Consider the following 22,249-nt stretch of genomic DNA (forward strand, 5'->3'; position numbering starts at 1 on the left):
TCGTTCATTTATACTTTATAATATACATGGTGTCCCACGTAACACTTTTCATGAGTTTTCAATCAAGTGCTTGTGATAATCTGACAAACAAATATTTTAAACAAAAGTCGATCAGTTTTCGATTGTCTATACATTGCAATAAAAAGAGTTGGAAAATTTTCTTTTTAATTATTGCCAAGGCCACCTTAATTTTTTTGAATGGTACTGCAAGGTCATCCGAAAGTCATGTTAAACTAGGTCGTTGAATTCGTCTTGATACGGGCAAGTCAAAAACAGCAAGTGCATTTAAAAAAATGAAGGTGGCCTTGACAATACTAATAAAAAGAAAAATTTCGAACTTTTTTCTATTGCAATGTATAGCCAATCGAAAACTGATCAACTTTTGTTTAAAATAGTTTCTTGTCAGATTATCGCAAGTACTCACTTGAAAAATCGTGAAAGGTGTTACGTGGGACACCCTGTATATTTTATTTTATTCATGAAGTATTCTATTACTCGTTCATTTTTACTGTATAATATATATACGACCGCGATCGTGATTCTGCGATCACTGTGGCAAACATATAATTGTTACATTGGTTTCTAAAATTCGCGCTCTTATTTAAATATTGATTTCAACGCCCTCGAATGTGAGCAGTAGGAAATATTCCGATGAAACGCTGCTGCTGCGCGCCATTGTTTGTGAAAGCAGAGAGTACACAATCTGTCTCTGGTGAAAGAAAATGGAGAAGAAAGTAGACCAGAAGGAGTATTTGAGGAAATATTTGTCTTCGGGATATGGCGACGACAAAAAGAAGAAGAAAAAGAAGAAGCATGTAGGAGTAAAAACGTAAGTGTTAATTTACGAATATCATACCTTTCCGTGGCAGTTTCAAGAAGAAACCTTTGTGTTTTAGGTTATAATGATTGTTTCACTCGTCTTCCTGGAATTTTAGAGTGAAATAGTTCGAAACTTTTCTATAATGAATCGTGAACAAAAAATATTTCATTACCTGTCATTTCTTTGATTCTGTCATAAAATAATGCCGGAGATTAATTTAACTAGGAGATGGAATGCATAACCTCGCAATGCATAAAATCAAAAAATCGCCCCCAAACTTAGAGCATAATAAGTTATTTAAGGAGATTATATTCATTTCTTCGCACAAATTTTGAGATGTGTTTTGCAGAGTAAAAATCATTGACGATGACTTAGACCTGAAGAATATGAGGCCGATCGAAGATAACGAATTTGATATTTACATTACCGGAGAAGATGCCCCTCAAATTGCTGGTGTAGTGGATGAACGTGGACCAGTCGATTTCACAGATAAAAGAAGATGGAAAATTATAGCTGACAGTCAAGACGGAGATTTGACTATTACAAGCCAATACAGGAACAACAAACAGTCTAAGAACATTACAAATGACTCCAATAATGGTTCAAGTCCAGCCAGAAAAGAATCTAAAAGGCATACTAATTTACATAATAAAAGTTCCCAAAAGAATCGAAATAGCGATAGCGATTCGGACGAAGACATTCCATCTCACAAAAACAAAAAACATACAAAAAGGAAAAAGAAAATATCTGAATCTGATTCGAGTCCACCTAGGAAAACTAAATCCAAGAACTATGATTCTGATTTAAGTCCACCTAGAAAATCGAAAACTAAGAATTACGATTCTGATTTAAGTCCACCTAGAAAATCGAAATCTAAGAACTATGATTCTGATGCAAGTCCACGTAGAAAGTCTAAATCCAAGAACTGTGATTCTGATTTAAGTCCACCTAGGAAAACTAAATCTAAGAATTACGATTCTGATTTAAGTCCACCTAGAAAATCGAAATCTAAGAATTACGATTCTGATTTAAGTCCACCTAGAAAATCGAAATCTAAGAACTATGATTCTGATGCAAGTCCACCTAGAAAGTCTAAATCCAAGAACTATGATTCTGATTTAAGTCCACCTAGAAAATCGAAAACTAAGAATTACGATTCTGATTTAAGTCCACCTAGAAAATCGAAATCTAAGAACTACGATTCTGATTTAAGTCCACCTAGAAAATCGAAATCTAAGAATTGCGATTCTGATTTAAGTCCACCTAGAAAGTCTAAATCCAAGAACTATGATTCTGATTTAAGTCCACCTAGGAAAACTAAATCCAAGAACTATAATCCCGATTTTAGTCCACCTAGGAAAACTAAATCCAAGAACTATAATCCCGATTTTAGTCCACCTAGGAAAACTAAATCGAAGAACTATGATTCTGATTTAAGTCCACCTAGAAAAACTAAATCCAAGAACTATGATTCCGATACAAGTCCGCCTGGAAAGTCTAAATCCAAGAACTATGATCCCGATTTAAGTCCACCGAGACAAACTAAAAAGGGCGAGTATGAGAAAAGAAAATCAAGAACAGACTTACCATCAAGAAGATTTGAAAAAGATCTTAGTCCGCCTAGACAGAGTAGAAAGCACAAATATGGAGACTCGCAAGCAAGTGTACACAAGGAGAGCAAACGTCATAAGCATTCGGATAAAAGTTCTTGGTCTGAAAAAGGACATCAGGATTCGGATACGAGTCCACCTCGTAGAAGGAACAGAGACAGTAGTGGAAGCAAATCCAAGGAAGATAATAGAGATTTATACAAATCTAAAAGGAAATGGGACAGTAAATATCAATCAGAAGGTTCTTCTAGAAAAGACAGATCTACAAGGGACACTAGTGACTATAAAAGAGTGGATTCGAAACACAGAGACAATGAAGAAGACAGTGATAAGCGAATGAAGAAAACGTTAGATGGAAAGACAGCAGGGTTACAAGACGCCAAGGCGTTACGAGAAGAGACAGAAGCGTACAAAAAGAGAGAAGCTGAACATTTCAGCAAGGTAATTACATATTTTCCTGTTTTCATTTGGTTCGGATTTTAAATGGCGGTTCTTTTTAGCTTAGTAAAGAGGTTACTGGCGTTGGCCAGGCCGTAGTCCTAAGAGATTCTAAAACGGGTAGAAAACGTAACTTAGAAGCGGAAGCAGCCGAAGAGCGTGAGAAACAGAAGCGACAGAGCGAATTGAATGAGAAGTATGCTAAATGGGGAAAGGGGTGAGTAATAACAAATAAAATAGTAAAAGTAGAATTCCATTAATCATTCTACGCCTGTTCGCGTTAAAATAACACGACTATCTTTCCAGGTTGAAACAAGTGGAAGATCGCGAAGAAAAATTAAAAGACGATCTCTACGAAATGAGTAAACCACTCGCGCGATATGCAGACGATGCTGATTTAGACAAAAGACTCAGAGAACAAGAAAGAGAAGGTGATCCAATGTTGGAGTATATTAAACAAAAACAGATTAAGGAAGGAAAAAGACAACCAGGTAACATAAATACACTTTCTCGCGTATAAAATGATGTATTACACATGCTTCTTATTATTTCAGATCGACCAACATACGAGGGATCCTACATGCCGAATCGATTTGGTATTAAACCTGGTTATCGATGGGACGGTGTCGACAGGAGCAACGGTTACGAGAAACGCTGGTTCGAAGCGCAAAACGCGAAGACGGCGCTTCAAGAAGAAGCATATAAATGGAGCACATCCGATATGTAAAGCGCATCTGTCTTGTACAACTTTGTACTTCTCGACGATCGACTCTGTACGCATTTAAAAACTGTGAAATATTCATGAAACCATTTACATTCAATAAACATCTATAAAAATCGTTGCGAAAGCTTGTTGTACTCTTTTTCGATGGCGAACTATCCTCGGTGAGCTCTCGCGAATGTCAATGTAGCACCACGAACAGAGAGCTATTTGTCAGTGGAATTCTAAGCGCGGGTCACGCGACTATAAAACGCAAACGAATGCACGGGTCGCGTCTATGAGGCATGAATCATCGGCGGTACTGAATCGTCGAGGATTATGAAAACCGCGGAATCGATATTTGTTCCAGAAAACGAGAGAGGAACGCCTGAGAGTCGGCGCCTGTCTGGCAGCAGTCTAGCGGGCATCGGAGTATCCGTTTATGAAATCGATCGTAGCTCGCGCAAAAAGCATTCTTCTTTGGACGGTGTATACGGGAGTTGGGAGTGGCGGCCGATTGGACAGGATAGTACGGGTAATGTGGCGGGTCGAATTTACTCGGCGAATGATGTACGAAAAAAATTGAAAACAAAAAGCTCCGGTATGCACGCGGCCAGTTACGTGGGCTATACCCGGTTGCAATTGCTTTCGCTTGATTTAAACCGTGTTCGTGTGGGCCGATCCGGCGTAAATGTACACGCATTGTTATTGGATCGCGCGCACACGAACGCGAATGTGTACGCGCACCAAGATCGTAAAGGAATATATATCGACTCGGGTAGTCGCGACGCAAGGGCAGGGTCGTCGACAGTGTCAGTACGTCTCGCGACGTCGACGGAACTTGTGTTCGTGGTACATCCGTAGAGTAGAGTTTAGTGTTTGCCGGTAGTTACATATAAAATATTATTTTAGTACGCCGATTTTTACAGCCACCCGAAGGGACCGTGGACGGGACCGTTTTCACGATACGTCCAGCTCAATCAATCGTGTAAAATCACCGTAATCTTCGTCCTGACGGTCTTCGCACAGGAGCCGGTACCACGCCGTGTCGTTCACCCCCGGCTTTTCCCGAGGAGAAGCGAATTTTCGAAAACGCTGATCCCGATCCCCTTCTCTATTAGACTGTGATCCGTCGTCCTTCGACGTACTTCTCCTTCTCGTGGTGAATCGGGCTATTTCTTCTCTTTTTTTTCGCTGTTTCCAGTGCAACAAGAGGGAGCGAGAGAGAGAGAGAGAGAAAGAGTTTCGTAATCACGGCGTTTTATTCGACGGCTCGATGTTGACGAGGAAAGCACTTAGTCGATCATAATCGCGAATTATACGAAGAGTGTCGCGACCAACGGTGGGCGTTTGCAATTCGAGGATAGAAGGAATATAGAAACGGGAAAGGAGTAACAGTGAAAATGGGATGCAACACGAGCAAGGAGAGCGTTCAGCCGGTAGGGGATGAAGCGAAGGAGGACATCAAGAACGGCGGTAAGTAATACAATTTTCCCAATAATTTCGCTGCCTTTCGGCTTAAATTTTCAACCGAGATTCAAACTTCCCTACGATGGAATTAAAAATGTCTAAGTGCTGTGATATGTCGTATTTTACAATATATATATTTAGCCAGAGGATGCTGGAAGACTACATCATGCAAAACGCTTCTTCTCTCGTTATATCCTTTATTCATCTTTTCCACTCGGATGAAACTTTCTATGTTTTCATGTTTTTTTGCTTATCTCGCTTTTAAATTACAAAACGCGGTTTGTACATTTTCTCCGTAATGAAAGAACAATTTGTTCTGTTATTTCTGTTCCTTCGGAGTAACAAATCGACCACCCCCAACCGCCTTCTACCAGCAGAAGGATTATTTTTCTGCTCGAATGATCTCTTCCTTACGACGACAGTCTCGCTATATTAAAAGTAATAAATCATTCCAGTAAATCGTAGAAACAAATCTTCGACATTTATCTGTACAGAAAACGAACGCATTTCAGTTGAATTTGCGGAAGATTTAGAAGAAAATCGAAAGTGGAGGATCGAAATCGTTGTGATAACAAACAATATGATTTTTAAGCATATATCGGTGTCAGTAATTTGTAACACAACAATCATAAATTTTGTTTTATTACAAAATTATATTATCGTGAAAGTGGGCTTGAATAAGCAGCTTAAAATGACAGACAAAAATGTTTAATGTATTCTAATACTATTACACGCTGTTTGACCTTCTCGTTTCTACAGTTCCATCGTGTCATCGATTGTTAAAATCATTTTATAAAGTAATTAAACTGGAAAGAATATTTTTGACTCTTTTCTTCATATTTTACTGCAAAGTGCATTCATACGAAATCATGGTAGCCACTCTGGAAAAGGAACGTTTACAAATTGTATATTTGCAAATTGACTTTTGCATTACAATTTACAAATTCGCTTCTTTTAGACAAGACAAAAAGCTGCATGAATTTTCAGATCATCCTGCAATTGTTAATTGCGAACGTCTTTCGTTGTTATTCACAGTTATTTAACCCTCAATTGGCCGTCATTGTGGCGTCATCACCGCCGTTTGTCACGACTACGAGGTGGTAATGCGAAGTGGAAAAATCTTACGAGTAATATGAATTCATGAACTCGGTTTCGAAGCGAAAAACATTCGTATTTAAAGCCACGTAAAACTGTTCCGGGTGAAGTTGAAGCTCGAGAGACCAATGCCAAAGGATTTGACTAACGAAGCTTGCAATTAGGAACTTTTTAATTCGATACGAGAGAGCGAAACATATTTTAAAAAATCTGACTCTTGCTTATATTGCGGCAGCTACGTTTATAATGATTTTCGAATATATTTTCTATAATTCCGAAGCTTGAAAAAAGTTCTTAGTCGGTTTTCTCGGCTGAAAATACACATGTCAATATTCTAATAGTTAATACTATTATAAATGATAATAATCTCTTAGTACATATATAGTTTTTAGTTTATGTTCGTATTCTACATTTTATTCGTTTTTGTCGACTGGAAACAGACATGTTAATGTTGTTACAGTTAATACTATTACAACTGATAATAATTTCTTAATACATAGTTTAGTTTATGTTCATATTTTACATTTTATTCGTTTTTGTCGACTGGAAACAGACATGTTAATGTTGTTACAGTTAATACTATTACAACTTATAATAATTTCTTAATAGTTTAGTTTATGTGTGTTCATATTCTACATGCATTGAGATTTAATGTGTGCATAACTAATATTACGATATAAAATATATTTAAAGTCGGTACCCCATCTTCAGTTTGTGTCAAGAACGATTTTTGTGACACAGAATTAAATAACAAAGATATCGTAATGTTGTTAAGGTAACATTGAGATGTTTTGTGGATATTCTTCTACCGAATGATAACCTGTTTTGATAACAAAATACGTTTCCGTCACAGCTATGTTCTCTTTAGCGCTGAACACTTTATTTATGTATTGTATATGTCACTTGACGACTTGATGTGAAGCTTAAGTAGCGTCACTGATGTTCTACTATTAACTCAGGCTAACTATAAATGCTTAGTGGAACAACATTCATTTAACCTTTTAATTGATTAATCATCGCGTCTTTCGCGGCAATTGTTGGAATGTAAACTTTGTACTTTCATCTGTACGATGTTTTGTAGGATTATGAAATGGTTGACGTTACGTTTTATTTTTCATTTGCTGATGATGAATAACGCGTGATTAATATGCGAGTTTACGTATCTGCCTGTGAAATAATGATAATAATGTGTAATAATGGTTCTCATAGAATACGAAAAGTTTTCAGCGATGTCATTAAACGATTGATGTGACAGTAAAGTCTCTAATTAATAGATGTTAATAAAATATCGCAGAGATGCTTTTAATTATAATTTAATACGATTAAATTATTGTTCATAAAGTCTAATTTCGTAAGCTTCATCAGCTTAGAGACTTCAAAATCATTTTATATTCTTTAATTAATCAAATTTCTGATTATAAATATTCAATATAAATCTTAAATTACAAATATTATTTATATTATATATAAATATTATTATTCTATAAATAAATCTAAATATTAAATGATATATAAATAAAATCAGCGTTTTTTCGGTAGATAACTGTAGACTTACCAAATTCGTGTGAAAAATATAAATATTAAGGCTACTTGAAAGTTTCCTCTTTATGGTTTGGCAAATAAAGTTATTAAAGATAATTTTAATAGATACACATCCTGTAAATATTTTGAAACATAAATTTCCTCACTAGTGTTTGTTTATCTCTGATCAGCACTATAGCGTGATCTTATATTATAAAAAGTTGCTTCTTTCTCGTTCTTTTTCGTCTGAATGTTTCTCTGACTTTATCTGCCTCCTGCTATCTTGAAGTAAACAATGATTAAATTTATTCATATTATTACAAATCTTACATAGTGAGTTAACATAAATCTTATATAGTGAGTTTCCTTATCAACAGCTGCTTTGTTTATATTTGCCTTTCCCACGTCTTAGGGTGCATTTATAGTGGAGCGGCGAGCATCGATGATAGCGGCGCGGTGAAAACAAACCAACATTCGTGACAACATTTCGACACATACTAAAGAAAAAGTACATATGTATTTTCATTGTTTTTCTTTTTTTTTTCACCGCACAGCTCACCTCGCTGCTCCACTATAAATGCATACTTATGCATTGTACCATTTGTACCCATGCTCCGTCGTTTTTGGTCCTCTTCGAGCATTGGAAGGCTAGTTTACAATTGCTTCGTTTGTCCCGTTTGTGCCGACGGTGGAGACAAAGTCAGTGACGACAGAGTTAAGGGTTCTATTAGAAAAAAAAAGTTCAATGTTGCGTGTCGCGAACCCAGCAACGTGTATCCTGAAAGGGATGTTCTCGGTTGAATGGAATGAAAATTCTCGGCACGGCCAGGGTCGTAACAGGGTAGGTACCATATATTTCGTTTGGGTACTCGAGCACGAAATCTGTTCATACGCTTACAATATTTATGTGCGGCATGATTCCCTTGTCTATCGTTTACCTTTGTTGACTAAACGAAATACTTCGATTTCCTTTTCCCATTTTTCGCACATTCCGATAGATTTATACCGATTCCGTATTCTCTTTCGTGTGTCATCGGCATCTTTATTGCGGTAGGCAGATTTTCAATGGCGAGTTCGCAGGAACTGTGTCGAAGGAAAACCTGAAAAATAAATTTCTCTTGCTATGATTTTCTACCTCTTTTTAGTGAGGATCACTTCAGGGACCAATTTGCTAAAGTACAACATAATAATTAGTCAGCGGATTTTTATGCAAAATAAACATTTTCTACCTTTTTTTGATTGATTGTTTTACATCGCTTCCTCAACTGCTATGGTTATTAAGCGACATTTTTAAGCGACATTCGATTTTCTACCTGAATTGCAACAAACTAGAAATACCCTTCGGGTATAGCCGGATAAGATAGTCGAAAATGCCCTTGAACCGAATTTTATCGACGATGTGCCATTCGATAGGGTACCAAAAAAGACATACTGTGCAAAATTTCAACCCTGTATCTCGATCGGGAGGTTAGTTATGGGGTAAAATTGCAATTAGTTTCAGATTTTTAAAGTGAAAATTCTGCTTGTAAAAAATCAAAAACCTCAAAAGAATCGAAAAAATGCAGATTTCACATGGAAGTTCTAGAGTGACAACATTTATATTTTTACAGTAGCAGTATATTGTTATAAGTATTGTTCATGAATTTTTTCAGATTTTTTGGTTTGGTGCGCTGTTGTTAAAAAAAATAAAAACCGATTTTTTCTACGTTTTTTCCGCGAAGAACTAAGCTAACTTTAAAATTGTTGTGTTCTATTTATTCTGTAAGTCTATCAGGCACTGATAAACCTTGAGCATTGTACAGAAGTAATTAAAAAATGAAATCAACTTAATTAATATTTCTACAGTATAAACATTACATCTAGAAATATCAATTACGATTCCAACAGCTAGGTTGAAAATAATGTAAGAGTACTTTTAATTTCTTTTAACGATTATATTGTTTTAAATTACACCTACTCATTTTTATTATAAATGCACAAAATGTCCAATAATAATTTCTTGTTTGTAATAATGTCCTCTCAAGTTGAAAATACAACGTTCTTAAGTTCTTTTAATTTTTCTACTGTTTCAAATTTCAGCCATCCATTTTTCCATTTATAAGTGCATAAAATTTAGTAAAGATGTTGAGTACTAACGTATAGTTGATATTATCAACGTCTAGTTGAAACGGATTGAGAGATGATCGAGTCAGTTATTGTTCGTGATATTTTTATGTACTCGATCATGGCTCACTGTGCGTTGTCGACGTCTCAAATGTGTCACACAAGTGTCCACATACTTTTGAGCAGGGGTGTACATAAACATACGTACACAATAGGTACTGAATATTTCCAATACATCGAATTGACTTTTATCGTACTATTTTTTTTAATTGTGCTATAAGTACATTCGAAAAGAAACCTTTTCAAAATTCATTTGTTTTGTGGTGGCTATTTCCGCGTCACGTTTATTGTAGGCGAGAAGCTTTTAAGGAAATTACAGCCCCTTAGCAGACCTCCAGATTTAGTGATTCGTGAAATAGTAAGAAGGGAGGTTGGAGAACTTACATGGAACTTAGATATCTTTTAAGAGATAAGCGTACTTCACGAAGTGTCCCACGAGAGCAAGCAAATAGTACTGTTAGAAACGCGTTACCATAGAATTATGCGTCTGCGAATCCCCTCTCTTTGGGAACGCGCAGCTACAAAAGCGTATATATATGAACATTTTATGCAGGATGAGTGGTTTCCGTTTTCTGCCAGACGTTCGATAGATACTCCGCCATATGAAGGATTATTGGTGATACGATATAATCTATTTGCTTGTATATTTGTGCTCGATCAGCTCTCGTCGACCAATATCGATGAAGCCTGCACGACGGAAAAATATGGCACAGGGTATGGAAATACTTCGAAAGTTTGAAGCTTCGTCAGATATTTGCTTACAGAAAGAAAATAATGATGTGTTATACAGGGTGGGTCGCCACATTTTGCCACCTCAAATATCTTTGTTGTTTTTAAAGATACGTCAAATGTCTGAAGGACAAAGTTGAATGGTAAAATGGAGAGCTTATACGATACCAAAAAATTTTTGTTTTTATGTAATTTTTTTTAGAGATATGAAGGTGACCTTCATTTTTTTTAATGGAATGAGATATTTTTTAATACATCAATCGATGCAGCTGGACATTCGTTATAAAAAAGTACTAACCTATATATGTCGAAAAGTTAGTAGTTCAGGAGATATTTCAATTTAAATAACTCTAAAATACTATTCTAAATACATTCTATAAATACTCTAAAAAAATACCATCGAAATACCATCTGAAACATTTTTGCGTATGATCAATATTTTTGGAGATATTCATCTGTAACGCTTTATAATGTTCACCCTGTATAATACAGTGGCGGGTGAAAAGAAAGTTTAAACAGTAATGCATACGACGACTACCACAATTTCTACAAACTTATCTTAAAGTAGCAATGCATTTTTTGTAAATATATCTACATCTTATGAAATAATAGAATCGAGAAAACTACAGAAGAACTGATGGTTTATCGAAAACAATGAAACAAGTAAGGAAACTGGGTCGATAAATGTAAGATTAATTCTAGATTTTCGTGATTACTAGACTGCGAATCTTTATGCATTTATCGATCTCGATCACCAAAGGACAGTTGTTCTTGTATCGTACTTGTTGTTGTTGTATTATATTACGGCGTTGAAATGAACAAAAGGTTTATTCATTCAAACTGTAATAAATAAAAAAATTATTTAGATGCCCGGATACGTAGTTTGTTTCCGTACGCTCGTGTATTTCGAATTCTAATCCGCAGTAATTAGTACGTGGCTCTTTTTTAATATTTTTAAATATTTTTCTTATGTTGTATTAGGTTTCGAGAGGGCCACCAATTTTTTTTTGTATTCAGAACACATCATTCTTGGATAAAATCCTTACACGTATTATTACTTCATGATAAATTAGGTATAATGTTAAAATGAAGAGAGTGAAACGTTCGAGGATCGAAACATCTTTGTATCTTATTTCTGAAATTCCTTCAAGTCTTGGAAGACATTTATACATGAAGTTTCGTCGATAGTATATAACAGATGGTACGATTAGTTTCACCATAACGTAGAAAAATACTTGCTCGTTCGGCTCATTAGATCAAACATTGCGATAATGTGCACGCTCCGGCAATATCAAGGCAATCGACAAGAGCTCGTGGACAGATGACCCGGCCGTTTTGTGCAGCATGTGCAATGTGCATGCACTGCTCCTTTCTCGTTTTCCGCCCGTTTACGTTCACTTTTCAACTAAAATTTATGTACCGCGTTACACACAGATCATTTTCGTGAATATAAAACTTGCGCGCACAGTTACCAAAAGCAATAGCGGTGAAATAATTTATGAATTATACGATTCAGTCAATTACACTGTAAAAGCGACTAAAATGTCTTAGCTTTACAAAAATTACAGGGCTCTATTCATTTAAATTCTGTGCCGTTTTTATTACAATATGTGCCCGAGTAAAGAGAGATCTATCGAATATATTTTCATGTAACCAACATCATAGTTTCAATAATTGTGAAATGAAAATTATGAAACCGGTCGTTTGACCGGCAGTGGTAGGTTTAGTGTTAACCTTTATTCGGATTTCTAGCTTCAAATAAATCTTAACACATTACCGACCGGTGATTATTGCATAATTTTGAAAAATCTATGGCACATGGCTAAACACTTTTTTAATGGAACATTCAATAGCAACAGCAATTTTCATTGTAAACTAACAAGTCACCCTCAATAACGTGATCTAATAGTTTCATTTAAGATTGCAATGTAAAAGAAAATATCTATATATTTTCCTTTGGCACAGAGCACAGTTATTGAAAATCCTGTTAATAGGCTTCCGTAAAGTGTTAATATATTCCACTGTAAGCTGAATACACAACCTAAAACTGTTTACAATTTTTCACCCTTAGCACTCGAGTGGTGACTCAGAGTGGCTACTAAAAATTTGCTGTACCATTATTAAAAATATTGTTTATGTAATTATTGCTAAACATTTAAGTATTGCGTGAGGCAAGGTTTCCCAAAATGTGCTCCGCGAAAAAATATTTATTGAAAAGATTGATTGATTATGTGTCATTACCTACCCTTCAAATTACACAAGATGCTCCGTCAAAATCCAAAGACCCTTCAAGTGCTCCATCAGACAAAAAGTTTGGGAAATCCTGGTGCGAGGTATTCTATCAATTTTTATAATCCTACAAAGAAAAAAATTAATACAGAATGGAATTCTTCTAGATCCGAAGAAATGTTTAATTTTCGAGTTAAAGTAGCTCCGAGTGCAAAGGGTTAAATTTGGAAACGTCTCGTGCTTTGACAATATTAGTTGCACAGTTCTAACTTGCATGAAAATATTCTGTTAATATTATCTTATTAATACTGAACAATGTATGAACTGTAGTTGAAAAATATTATGTTGAAAAGTATCGTTTCTTGAGTGGAGTGTAACATTCGCGTCCATAACATTATTGCGGCATCTAATAATGCCTTATCAATAGCCTATAAATGAACTGCCACTTCTTAATAAAACTCATCGGCATAAATACGAACGATATGCAATTTATGTATTTGATTTTATTCTTATGAAATATTTCATTACTTCGTGAAAGTCGTTGAAATCTTTTCTACAAAGAGCAATGTATTACTGTCAGCATCATCACGGAATTTAATCGTAGCATACTGCACATTATCTGTAACTATAACTTGTAGTTTATCTCTATGTGACCTCATTTGCGTGCAACCAGGACATAAAAAATAGCATAAAGAAAATCGTTTGATTAGATTGTGTTTCGAGAAAAAGATATTAAACCGTACAAATCATTAAACAATTCCTCTTATGTTTGCTTGTATTACTCATTCTGTGTACATTAACACTTCGAATGCTACGCCGTTGATACGTGACCGACATACAGGGTGACCAGAAATAACGGAGTTAAACGTTTCTTATTATAATTCTGTCAAATCGACGAACTTTGAAAAACCAAATGATAACAACCATAGCATAGACCTTTAGTATTCGTATATTTGAGAAGTTTCGAAGTGGCCTCCCTTTTGAGCCGATTCAGAGGCTCAAACGTGTTTTGAAATTTTCGGCTATGGACCGCAGCTCTTCTGGCGTCATTCGGACCCACACCCGGCGCAGAGATTTTTTCAGCGACTCGAAACTTTTATGGGGCTGAGCACAGGCCCTGGCCTCCAAAATCGACCAAACGCTGTAGTCCATCGAGTTGAGATCCGGTGAGTACGGCGGCCATTCCGCAGATGTGATGAAACCTGGAAAATGGGATTTGCTACGGTTTAGGTGGATCAAGGGGTCAAAATCAAGCAAGAAGTGTATCGACGGGACATTCTCGAAGCCGTCGTACTTCTGTGGGCCCAACAGCACCTCGGCGATCCGGAATGGACGTTGCAGCAGGATTCCGCGCCGGCCCACAGGGCGAAAACGACTCAAGAGTGGTGCAAATCCCATTTTCCAGGTTTCATCACATCTGTGGAATGGCCGCCGTACTCATCGAATCTCAACCCGATGGACTACAGCGTGTGGTCGATTTTGGAGGCCAGGGCCTGTGCTCGGCCCCATAAAAATTTGGAGTTATTGAAAAAATTTCTGTACCAGGAGTGGGACCGAATGACGAAGTAGACAACGAACCGAGCGAAAAATTAAAAACCATTAATTTCAAGTAATTGTTCGAAGTTGATCGAAAGCCAGAATACCTCTTTAAAACGTAGACAAATGGTTTAGGGGTACTAATGAAATTTTCTACCGAGCAAAGGGTGTGCTAGCAGCTGGAAATAAAGCTAACAATGGAAGAATCGTTCAACAGATTGTTGTCCTCCTTCCATCAAGGGTAGATTAGCCGAAGCACGAAAGCAACCTCTGCCAGTGGCCTCTCCGGTTTCGCCGAACGTGATGCGAAAATCGAATGCTGTTGCTTGTCGTTACGTCGATTGAGGCAATTATTCGGAAAGGTCGAATCTGCGTGGCCGCGAGAACTCTGCCGGAGACGTCGATCGAACGGGAGTCTGATATAATCAATGCTAGCACGCTCGCGCTTGAATCAATGCGGCCTCGAGTTATCTCGAGTCGTAGGAGTATCGTACGCGATCGATTGATTTTGAACGCGGTGACGATACCGTAGTATCTCCGTAACTGTCGCATCGGCGAGTCTGCCGAGTAACAATTACAGGGTGACAAGAAATAACGGAGTTAATCATTTCTTATTATAATTCTGTCCAATCGACGAATTTTGAAAAACCAAATAATAACAACCATAACATGGTCCTTTAGTATTCATATATTTAAGAAGTTTCTAAATGGCCACTCTGCGCCGACACAGAGCCTCAAACGTGTCTTCAAACTTGGCCGTTACCTAACACCTTTTATGGTCATTGGTTTAAAAAGTAACGGCCAAGTTCGTTAGCTCAGAAATACCTCTTGCAATACTGAAAAAAGCGTTTGAAAAATTAGTTAAAAAGAACGCTATATCATTTTTAAAGAGTCGCATGGAGAGTTACCGGAAAAGAAAACACCCGCCTTGCCCATAATGCTAGCTCACGCTCCATCCCTATATTCCTATATCCATGGAGAAATGGTGAACGGATTTGAAACCCTGAGGGGACCAAATATCGTTACTGTAAAAGAAGGATACATTCTGTTTTAATTGCACAATAATTATTAATGAAGCTGTATTCTCGAAAATTGAGCCATTGAATTTTATTTTCAAATCGGGCACGATCTTATGCAATCATCTGATATCTTGGATGCTCGTGCGCTTCGGATGGTTCGTGAGACGCTGGTTATTTGGCTAGCATAACAAGCGACTCCGATCGATCTGTTTGGACGGACGAACCTTGACACGCATCATGTGATATCAGCAGTTAGAGCAAAACAATTCGCGATGTTTTCCAACGAATTTCGCGCTGAACACGTCCCAGTTTCACTTTTGCCGAGGGAATCGGGCATATCGGTAACATTGCGAACGAAGATCCTCGAGCATATCGCGTGACTCGTTGCCGAACCGGAAATTTCGATCATACGACAGTGCAAGTGAAGCTACTTAGATTACTTTGTTACACGGGACCTCGAAGGGCGTTCGTTCGCATGGGAAAAGGGAGCTCCGTTCTAGTAACTATAACTATAAAGGGGGCACCTCCTCGCACCTCGTTCCCCGCTTAAAAATGTGTTCGTGCGCGAACCGAATGAATTATTTATGCGATCGTTACCGACCACGATAACTTCCCTTAATGGACACGCCACATTTCCAACGCCCATTCGAACGCGTGATAATAACAAAAAGATCATTGTCTGCGATGTTGTTATTTCGCGAAACGTAATTAAACGCGAAGAAAGCCGAGGATGAGATTGGTGTTTCTCGGATATTAATTGCGTGAAGTTTGCAAACATGCAAATCTCCCATTTCACGGGCTGTATGGAACATATAAAATGACGTAGAAATAGTATGGATATTCTCATTTTCAACCGGTAATTTATTGTTGAATTTATTATATCTTAAAATTGTAACCTTGAAATTAAAATATTCTAATAGGTTTTTTATATTTTAACATTTGTCTGTTGTTGGGCGAAGCGGAACCTCTTTCCCCGTTGTGGGGCAAGTTGTTACCAAGGAATAAAATAGCTAACAATTAAAACTTTCTTCGGCTTTAGTTTAAAATATGCTATGTTTAACACAGCATCGCAACAATATAATAGCAGGGTGTCTCAAAATTTCTTCAACATCCGGAAATGGGAGGTTCCCGAGATCATTCGAAGCGACATTTTCCTTTGCAAGAATGGCGTCCGCGGCTTTGATACGGAGTTATCAACGAAAAACACGGACCAATCAGAGCGCGACCCAGACGCGTGTTGGCACAGTCGGCCGATTCACAGTTGGCGCGCCGATTGTTCCGTGGTGTTTCGTTAATAACTCCTTAACAAAGCCGTGGACTCCATTCTTGCAAAGGAAAATGTCGCTTCGAATGATCTCAGGAACCTCCCACTTCTGGATGTTGAAGGAATTTGAGACGATAGATACAGTGACTCAAACAATTGATCAAATGTTCGAACAAAAAGGAAACAAGTCACAGTATACCTTTCTCAGAATCTTGCTTAAGACCGTTGATACATATAACGAAAAATGTTAACATTGCGTCGGTACTTTACGACAGTTTCAGCCCTGTAATCGTACAAAGCGGACGTGTATTACGAATTTGTATATTCTGCGCATACTTGATCAATTATTTGTGTTAAGCTCAATTGTGAAAAATTCTTATATTTTTCGCATTCCTTAGCACAAATATAATTACTGGTAAGTCATAACGTTACTTTTAAACATTCGAGAATACGTTTGTGATCAAATAATTCATGAAAAAAATATTTTTAGTCATATTTCATAATGAGACCAATAAAAACAAGTAAAATATCAGAAATTAAAAAACTATTAATATCTGGGCTTTCTCATCGCGAGATTTCTAAGAAGATACTGTGCTCTGTTGCTACTGTGTCTTCAGTACGTAAAACTTTAAAAGAAAACATACTAAAAAATAAAGCAGGACGAAAATCAAAGTTCTCCAACTATCACAAAGCGATTAATCATACGATCAATCCGTAATGGTAGCGTCGATAATGCTGTACAGATGCAAAAAAATTAACGTAAGCGCTGAAACAGTGCGAAATGCACTGCGAGAAGTGAATTTAAGAGAGGACGTGCAAAAATAAAGAAACCTCTTCTTACAAAGCGGTATATAAGATGTATATAAGGTGTCCTCAGATTCAGGTATCCCTGTTTTCTTTTTGAAAACTGGACAGCTGTCTTTTACAGCGTGGATGAGACCTCCAGTATTTACGTTGCAAGCTTTACCCTAGGAAGACCTTGTCCCTGGAACTTCATCAGTGTTGCCTGGCCATATTCTAGACCTTGGCAACCTTCCAGCCTCAATGTCCGCTAGTTTCCATTACAGGATGCCTGCGTTACATAGTCTAGACCAGTTCAAGTGATACGATTACATTACATTCGACACACTTTTCAAACACACCGCTTAATTTGTTTCTTAAACGGAAAGTATACCGGACGAACCACCTAACCTGACCAGCTAACTTCCTCCTTTGTGAACACATCGATTGAAAAACTTTGTTCTAATAATATTAGATCATGCTCTACACACTTTCTAAAGCTACTTTCTTAGTCTTTTGTTGCATATGAAATGTCCGATCTTAGAATGCAAATGTTGCTAAGCGTTTTGATCAAGAAATACTATTGCAGTCTACAAGTTTGTTGTGCAAAGCTGATCCTTAAAATTCTATCTTCACTTGTAATTTAAGGATGTTCTGGAGGTATATAAAAACGCAACAAAATTGTTGAAAATTTGATAGGATATAATTCTAGACAAGATATAATTCTTACTAAATTAATGCAATTACCAAAGTTTGGGTTCGATTCACCGCACCGTTTAAGAATTATAGCAACTTAAAGTTTGCACATTTTGACACGTCTTCTTATGGAGAATTCATAAAATTCCACTTGAAACCCTACTTAAACCTTGAAAAAACGCAACTAGAAACTCCAGTCAAAAAAGTTTAAATCGTATAGTCCAGGGGTCGGCAACCTTTTGAGTCGGAAGAGTCAAAAATTACAATTTACAAAATTTCAAAGTTTTTAAAGAGCCACAAAATTTTTTCTTGCCAACAATAAATAGTACTCGCATAAATAAAGGTTTTTGATAAAAAAAAACTAATCTATTTATTCATGAGAAAAAATATCTGTTTATTCATATACATATAAGTAGTGTTTTATCACAACAAATTAGATAATATATATGTATATTGTATATATGTACATACATAACTTTGAGAAGATAATTCGCTTCTAACTCTTTGACTGACGACAGTGACGACTCCTGTCACGGGGGAGGGGTGCGATGAAACGCGAGTACAAGTGGCTGAGAGATAGAATCGGTGTCTAATCCTCGTTAATCAGTTCAGAACGATTTTTAAATGTTTTTTTTTTATAAAATAAATAATATTTGCGTATGGAACTAAAGAGCCGCAGCTTCACATCCAAAGAGCCGCAGCTTCACATCCAAAGAGCCGCATGTGGCTCGCGAGCCGCAGGTTGCCGACCCCTGGTATAGTCCAATATTAAAAAGATTATCGCGTTTTTTTAGAGCGTCCGAATATTAATGGGAGTCACTGTATTACACTCTCAGTTTATATTTTCCGAGATCTTACGAACAGTATTGTCTTTTTCTTTAATGAAATGACCTGTCTTTTATATCGTGGATCGACAGAGTATCGAACCCTGCCTATAAATGACCTTCGTTAGTCCTGAATCTAATAGTTAATGAGATATTATCAAATTAATTTCCCACGTGTACTTATCATAATCAAGTTGAGGGACATCAGTTCGAGCACCTATGTACTAGCTTCCGGGTAGTAGGTATTGAATAGTACGTATTGAAAATGATTTCGATACTATCTCGTTACCTGTTAGGTTTAGGACATATGATGGTCAATACATGTGTACACAGAATTTGTACAAATCTAATCTATAAAATGGATGAGAAGACAATCTTGTAAATGAAGCAGGTGAATGATAAAACGATTCCAATTCCTTTTGTAATACGATAAAAATATATTGTAATTCATTGACAGTGTGCGTTGATTAGAATGGTGCTTGGTCAATTTGTTTAGTTAGAAAAAAGTTGCGGTTTGTTCAACGTTACTGTTAATAATCGGACAACATCAGACAACAATACAATGAGCTATATGTAAATGTACATACATTGTACATACATAGGATATAACTGAAGAAAACAAGGTCACATTGGGCATACGTTTCCACAAACTTTTCTTCTTATTTTAGTGTGCTGAATCAACCGCTGCCGTACTTTCCACATGTTCCGACTCAGCCTGTATACATATGTATCGTGCAGTACATTCATATTGAATATATGTTCTATGTTGGTCAACTACAATGAATTCAATTATTTACATACTTCTGAACATTTCTCGCAACTATAGGTCATATTTCTGTAGGCAATTGTGGTATTATTAGACCTTAGCACTCGAGCGGTGGCTCACAGTCACCACTAAAAATTGCATTGTTAAATATGTAATTCGTTAAACTTGCACAATTTCGAGAAAATTGTGGTTTTGTGCAAGTTTAACGAATTTCTCAACGTCAAAAAACGTTCTTACTATAATCTCCCTATTTTACCCATATCCTGCAAAGTTTCAGCTTTAATTATAATAGAAAAAAATTTCATCGCTCCACCTCATTTCTATCGAAAGTTCTTTGATTTTGAATCGAGTTTCGACCAAAAGGCCCACTGTGTGCGGCGTCAAAAATTTTATAAAAAGCGTCTAAGAAAGTGTACACACAACACACACAGTGTACATATTTTTAAGACTTCTTTAAAGCATGTTATTGAAGAAAACAAATTCTCAATTCGTGAGTTAATAACGGAATGATGTATCGTAATCCAGAGTCGCCAGATGAGGGGAGGGAGCACGAATCGAGGAGAAAAAGTTACCCTCTCCTTGCCAGTACCGGATTAGTCACGTGACATCGTGACACGTGCACGACAGAGACGAAACGCCACACGTGACCGTCCCGTGGCGGAATCCTAGGGTAATAGCATCGAAGAAGGGGAAGGGTAGAGTGGGAGTAATCGTGTTTAGCAATGTTCGTGAAATTCTGGACAGTTTTTCATCTGAAACGAGTCTGAAGTACGGGTACATTAAAAGTGGAAATGTGTTATCTGGATGACGCAGACGATCACCACGATTACTTTCTTCCCCTCAACGTTACCGAACTTTTTTCCGTGGCGGTAATAAACAGGCGATGATTTGTTTGCGTGAATCTGAACTCCCTTCGAGTTAATATTGCGTGGCAAAATTGATATCAGATTTTCTCGTGAAATTTGCGTGCGCTATCTTAATCTAGAGTGGATTTCTCGTCGTATCGAAATATGTCATGCCCACATCAATGGAAATGTATTCAGAATTTTAACACAGTAAACTTATTATTTTATCATTTTCAATCTTCCACGAAAACTGCTCATATCTTGCAATATCAACAAAAACTAGATGTATATCGTGTTCTACTTTATACTTTCACAGATAAACGATATTAAGCCAGCAATTTATTAGTTTGTTTAATTTTATTAGTTTCTTAAAATTCGTCTAGAAAAATTGAAAATTGAATAAACATTCGCAGTCTATTCATAACGTTGACAAATTGAAGAATTATTGCAGTTAATTTTCTGTATGAGAGAGAACTACCACTGCTGTTTAAGGGAGCAGACTCGTTTTTCCAGTATTGCAAGGGTTCGGGATGCGCGTTCTCATTTCTCAATAATGCAAAGATGGGGTTTCTCGGTAGTCAAACGTGCTAGATAAAACATCAATCTAGGCCGCGAACGCCCTGAAAAGTCCTATTTTTACGTTTACGAGGCGTAATTTGCATTATTTCCCACCGTAATTTGCATTACTTGGAAGCATACAACTGCGTATGTAGCTATTTTCATAAAGCTGCGATAGCCACGTGCTGCCGAATAATGCAAATTACTCCTTGTAAACGTAAAAATAGGACTTTTGAGGGCGATCGAGGCCTACATTTGATCTTTTACAGGGTGACAAGAAATAAGGGAGTTAAACATTTCTTATTATAATTCTGTCAAATCGACAAATTCTGAAAAACCAAATGATAACAACCATAACATAGACCTTTAGTATTCATATATTTAAGAAGTTTCGAAGTGACCACCCTTTGAGCCGATACAGAGGCTCAAACGTGTTTTGAAATTTTCGGCTATGGGCCGCAGCTCTTCTGGCGTCATTCGGACCCACACCCGGCGCAGAGATTTTTTCAGCGACTCGAAACTTTTATGGGGCTGAGCACAGGCCCTGGCCTCCAAAATTGACCAAACGCTGGAGTTCATAGAGTTGAGATCCGGTGAGTACGGCGGCCATTCCGCAGATGCGATGAAACCTGGAAAATGGGATTTGCTACGGTTTTCGTGGATCAAGGGGTCAAAGTCAACCAAGAAGTGTATCGACGGGACATTCTCGAAGCCGTCGTACTTCTGTGGGCCCAACAGCACCTCGGTGATCCGGAATGGACGTTGCAGCAGGATTCCGCGCCGGCCCACAGGGCGAAAACGACTCAGGAGTGGTGGAAAGCCCATTTTCCCGGTTTCATCACATCTGTGGAATGGGCGCCGTACTCACCGAATCTCAACCCGATGGACTACAGCGTGTGGTCGATTTTGGAGGCCAGGGCCTGTGCTCGGCCCCATAAAAATTTGGAGTCATTGAAAAGATCTCTGTACCAGGAGTGGGACCGAATGACGCCAGAAGAGCTGCGGCCCATTGCCGAAAATTTCAAGACACGTTTGAGCCTCTGTATCGGCGCAAAGGGTGGCCATTTCGAAACTTCTTAAATATATGTTATGGTTGTTATTATTTGGTTTCTCAAAATTAGTCAATTTGACAGAATTATAATAAGAAATGATTAACTCCGTTATTTCTTGTCACCCTGTATGTAGG

General features: G+C 37.3%; 2 protein-coding genes across 6 annotated transcripts in view; both read left to right on the plus strand.

Moving 5' to 3' along the window:
• The first annotated feature begins 131 nt into the window (after window positions 1-131).
• LOC143219136 (uncharacterized) lies at window positions 132-4,999 on the plus strand. 5 transcript variants are annotated; one of them, XM_076444982.1, is made up of 7 exons: window positions 132-829; window positions 1,170-2,128; window positions 2,264-2,871; window positions 2,931-3,085; window positions 3,175-3,359; window positions 3,423-4,103; window positions 4,498-4,999. In XM_076444982.1, exons 1-6 carry the CDS (start codon window positions 723-725, stop codon window positions 3,593-3,595), a joined length of 2,187 nt encoding a protein of 728 aa, XP_076301097.1. In that variant the 5' UTR covers window positions 132-722; the 3' UTR covers window positions 3,596-4,103; window positions 4,498-4,999. The 5 variants fall into 5 exon arrangements, with proteins under 5 accessions (XP_076301097.1, XP_076301098.1, XP_076301094.1 ...); XM_076444983.1 differs by having other exon boundaries at window positions 1,170-1,948; XM_076444979.1 differs by having other exon boundaries at window positions 1,170-2,871; window positions 3,423-4,138; window positions 4,773-4,999.
• Window positions 4,903-22,249, plus strand: part of Igl (IQ calmodulin-binding domain containing protein igloo) — a 138,053-nt gene continuing 120,706 nt past the window's right edge. The window contains exon 1 of the mRNA XM_076445020.1: window positions 4,903-5,044. Within this exon, the coding sequence (XP_076301135.1) occupies window positions 4,972-5,044 (73 nt within the window). The 5' untranslated portion in view covers window positions 4,903-4,971. The remainder of the gene's footprint in view (window positions 5,045-22,249) is intronic.

Source organism: Lasioglossum baleicum, unplaced genomic scaffold (genome assembly GCF_051020765.1).
Source record: "Lasioglossum baleicum unplaced genomic scaffold, iyLasBale1 scaffold0021, whole genome shotgun sequence".
NCBI classification, from domain to species: Eukaryota; Metazoa; Arthropoda; class Insecta; order Hymenoptera; family Halictidae; genus Lasioglossum; species Lasioglossum baleicum.

Coding starts and splice junctions, on each gene's coding strand:
- LOC143219136 (XM_076444979.1), top strand. CDS start 723: ATGGAGAAGAAAGTAGACCAGAAGGAGTATTTGAGGAAATATTTGTCT. Junction 2,872..2,930: donor AAGCTGAACATTTCAGCAAG/GTAATTACATAT, acceptor GGTTCTTTTTAG/CTTAGTAAAGAGGTTACTGG. Junction 3,360..3,422: donor GGAAGGAAAAAGACAACCAG/GTAACATAAATA, acceptor TTATTATTTCAG/ATCGACCAACATACGAGGGA.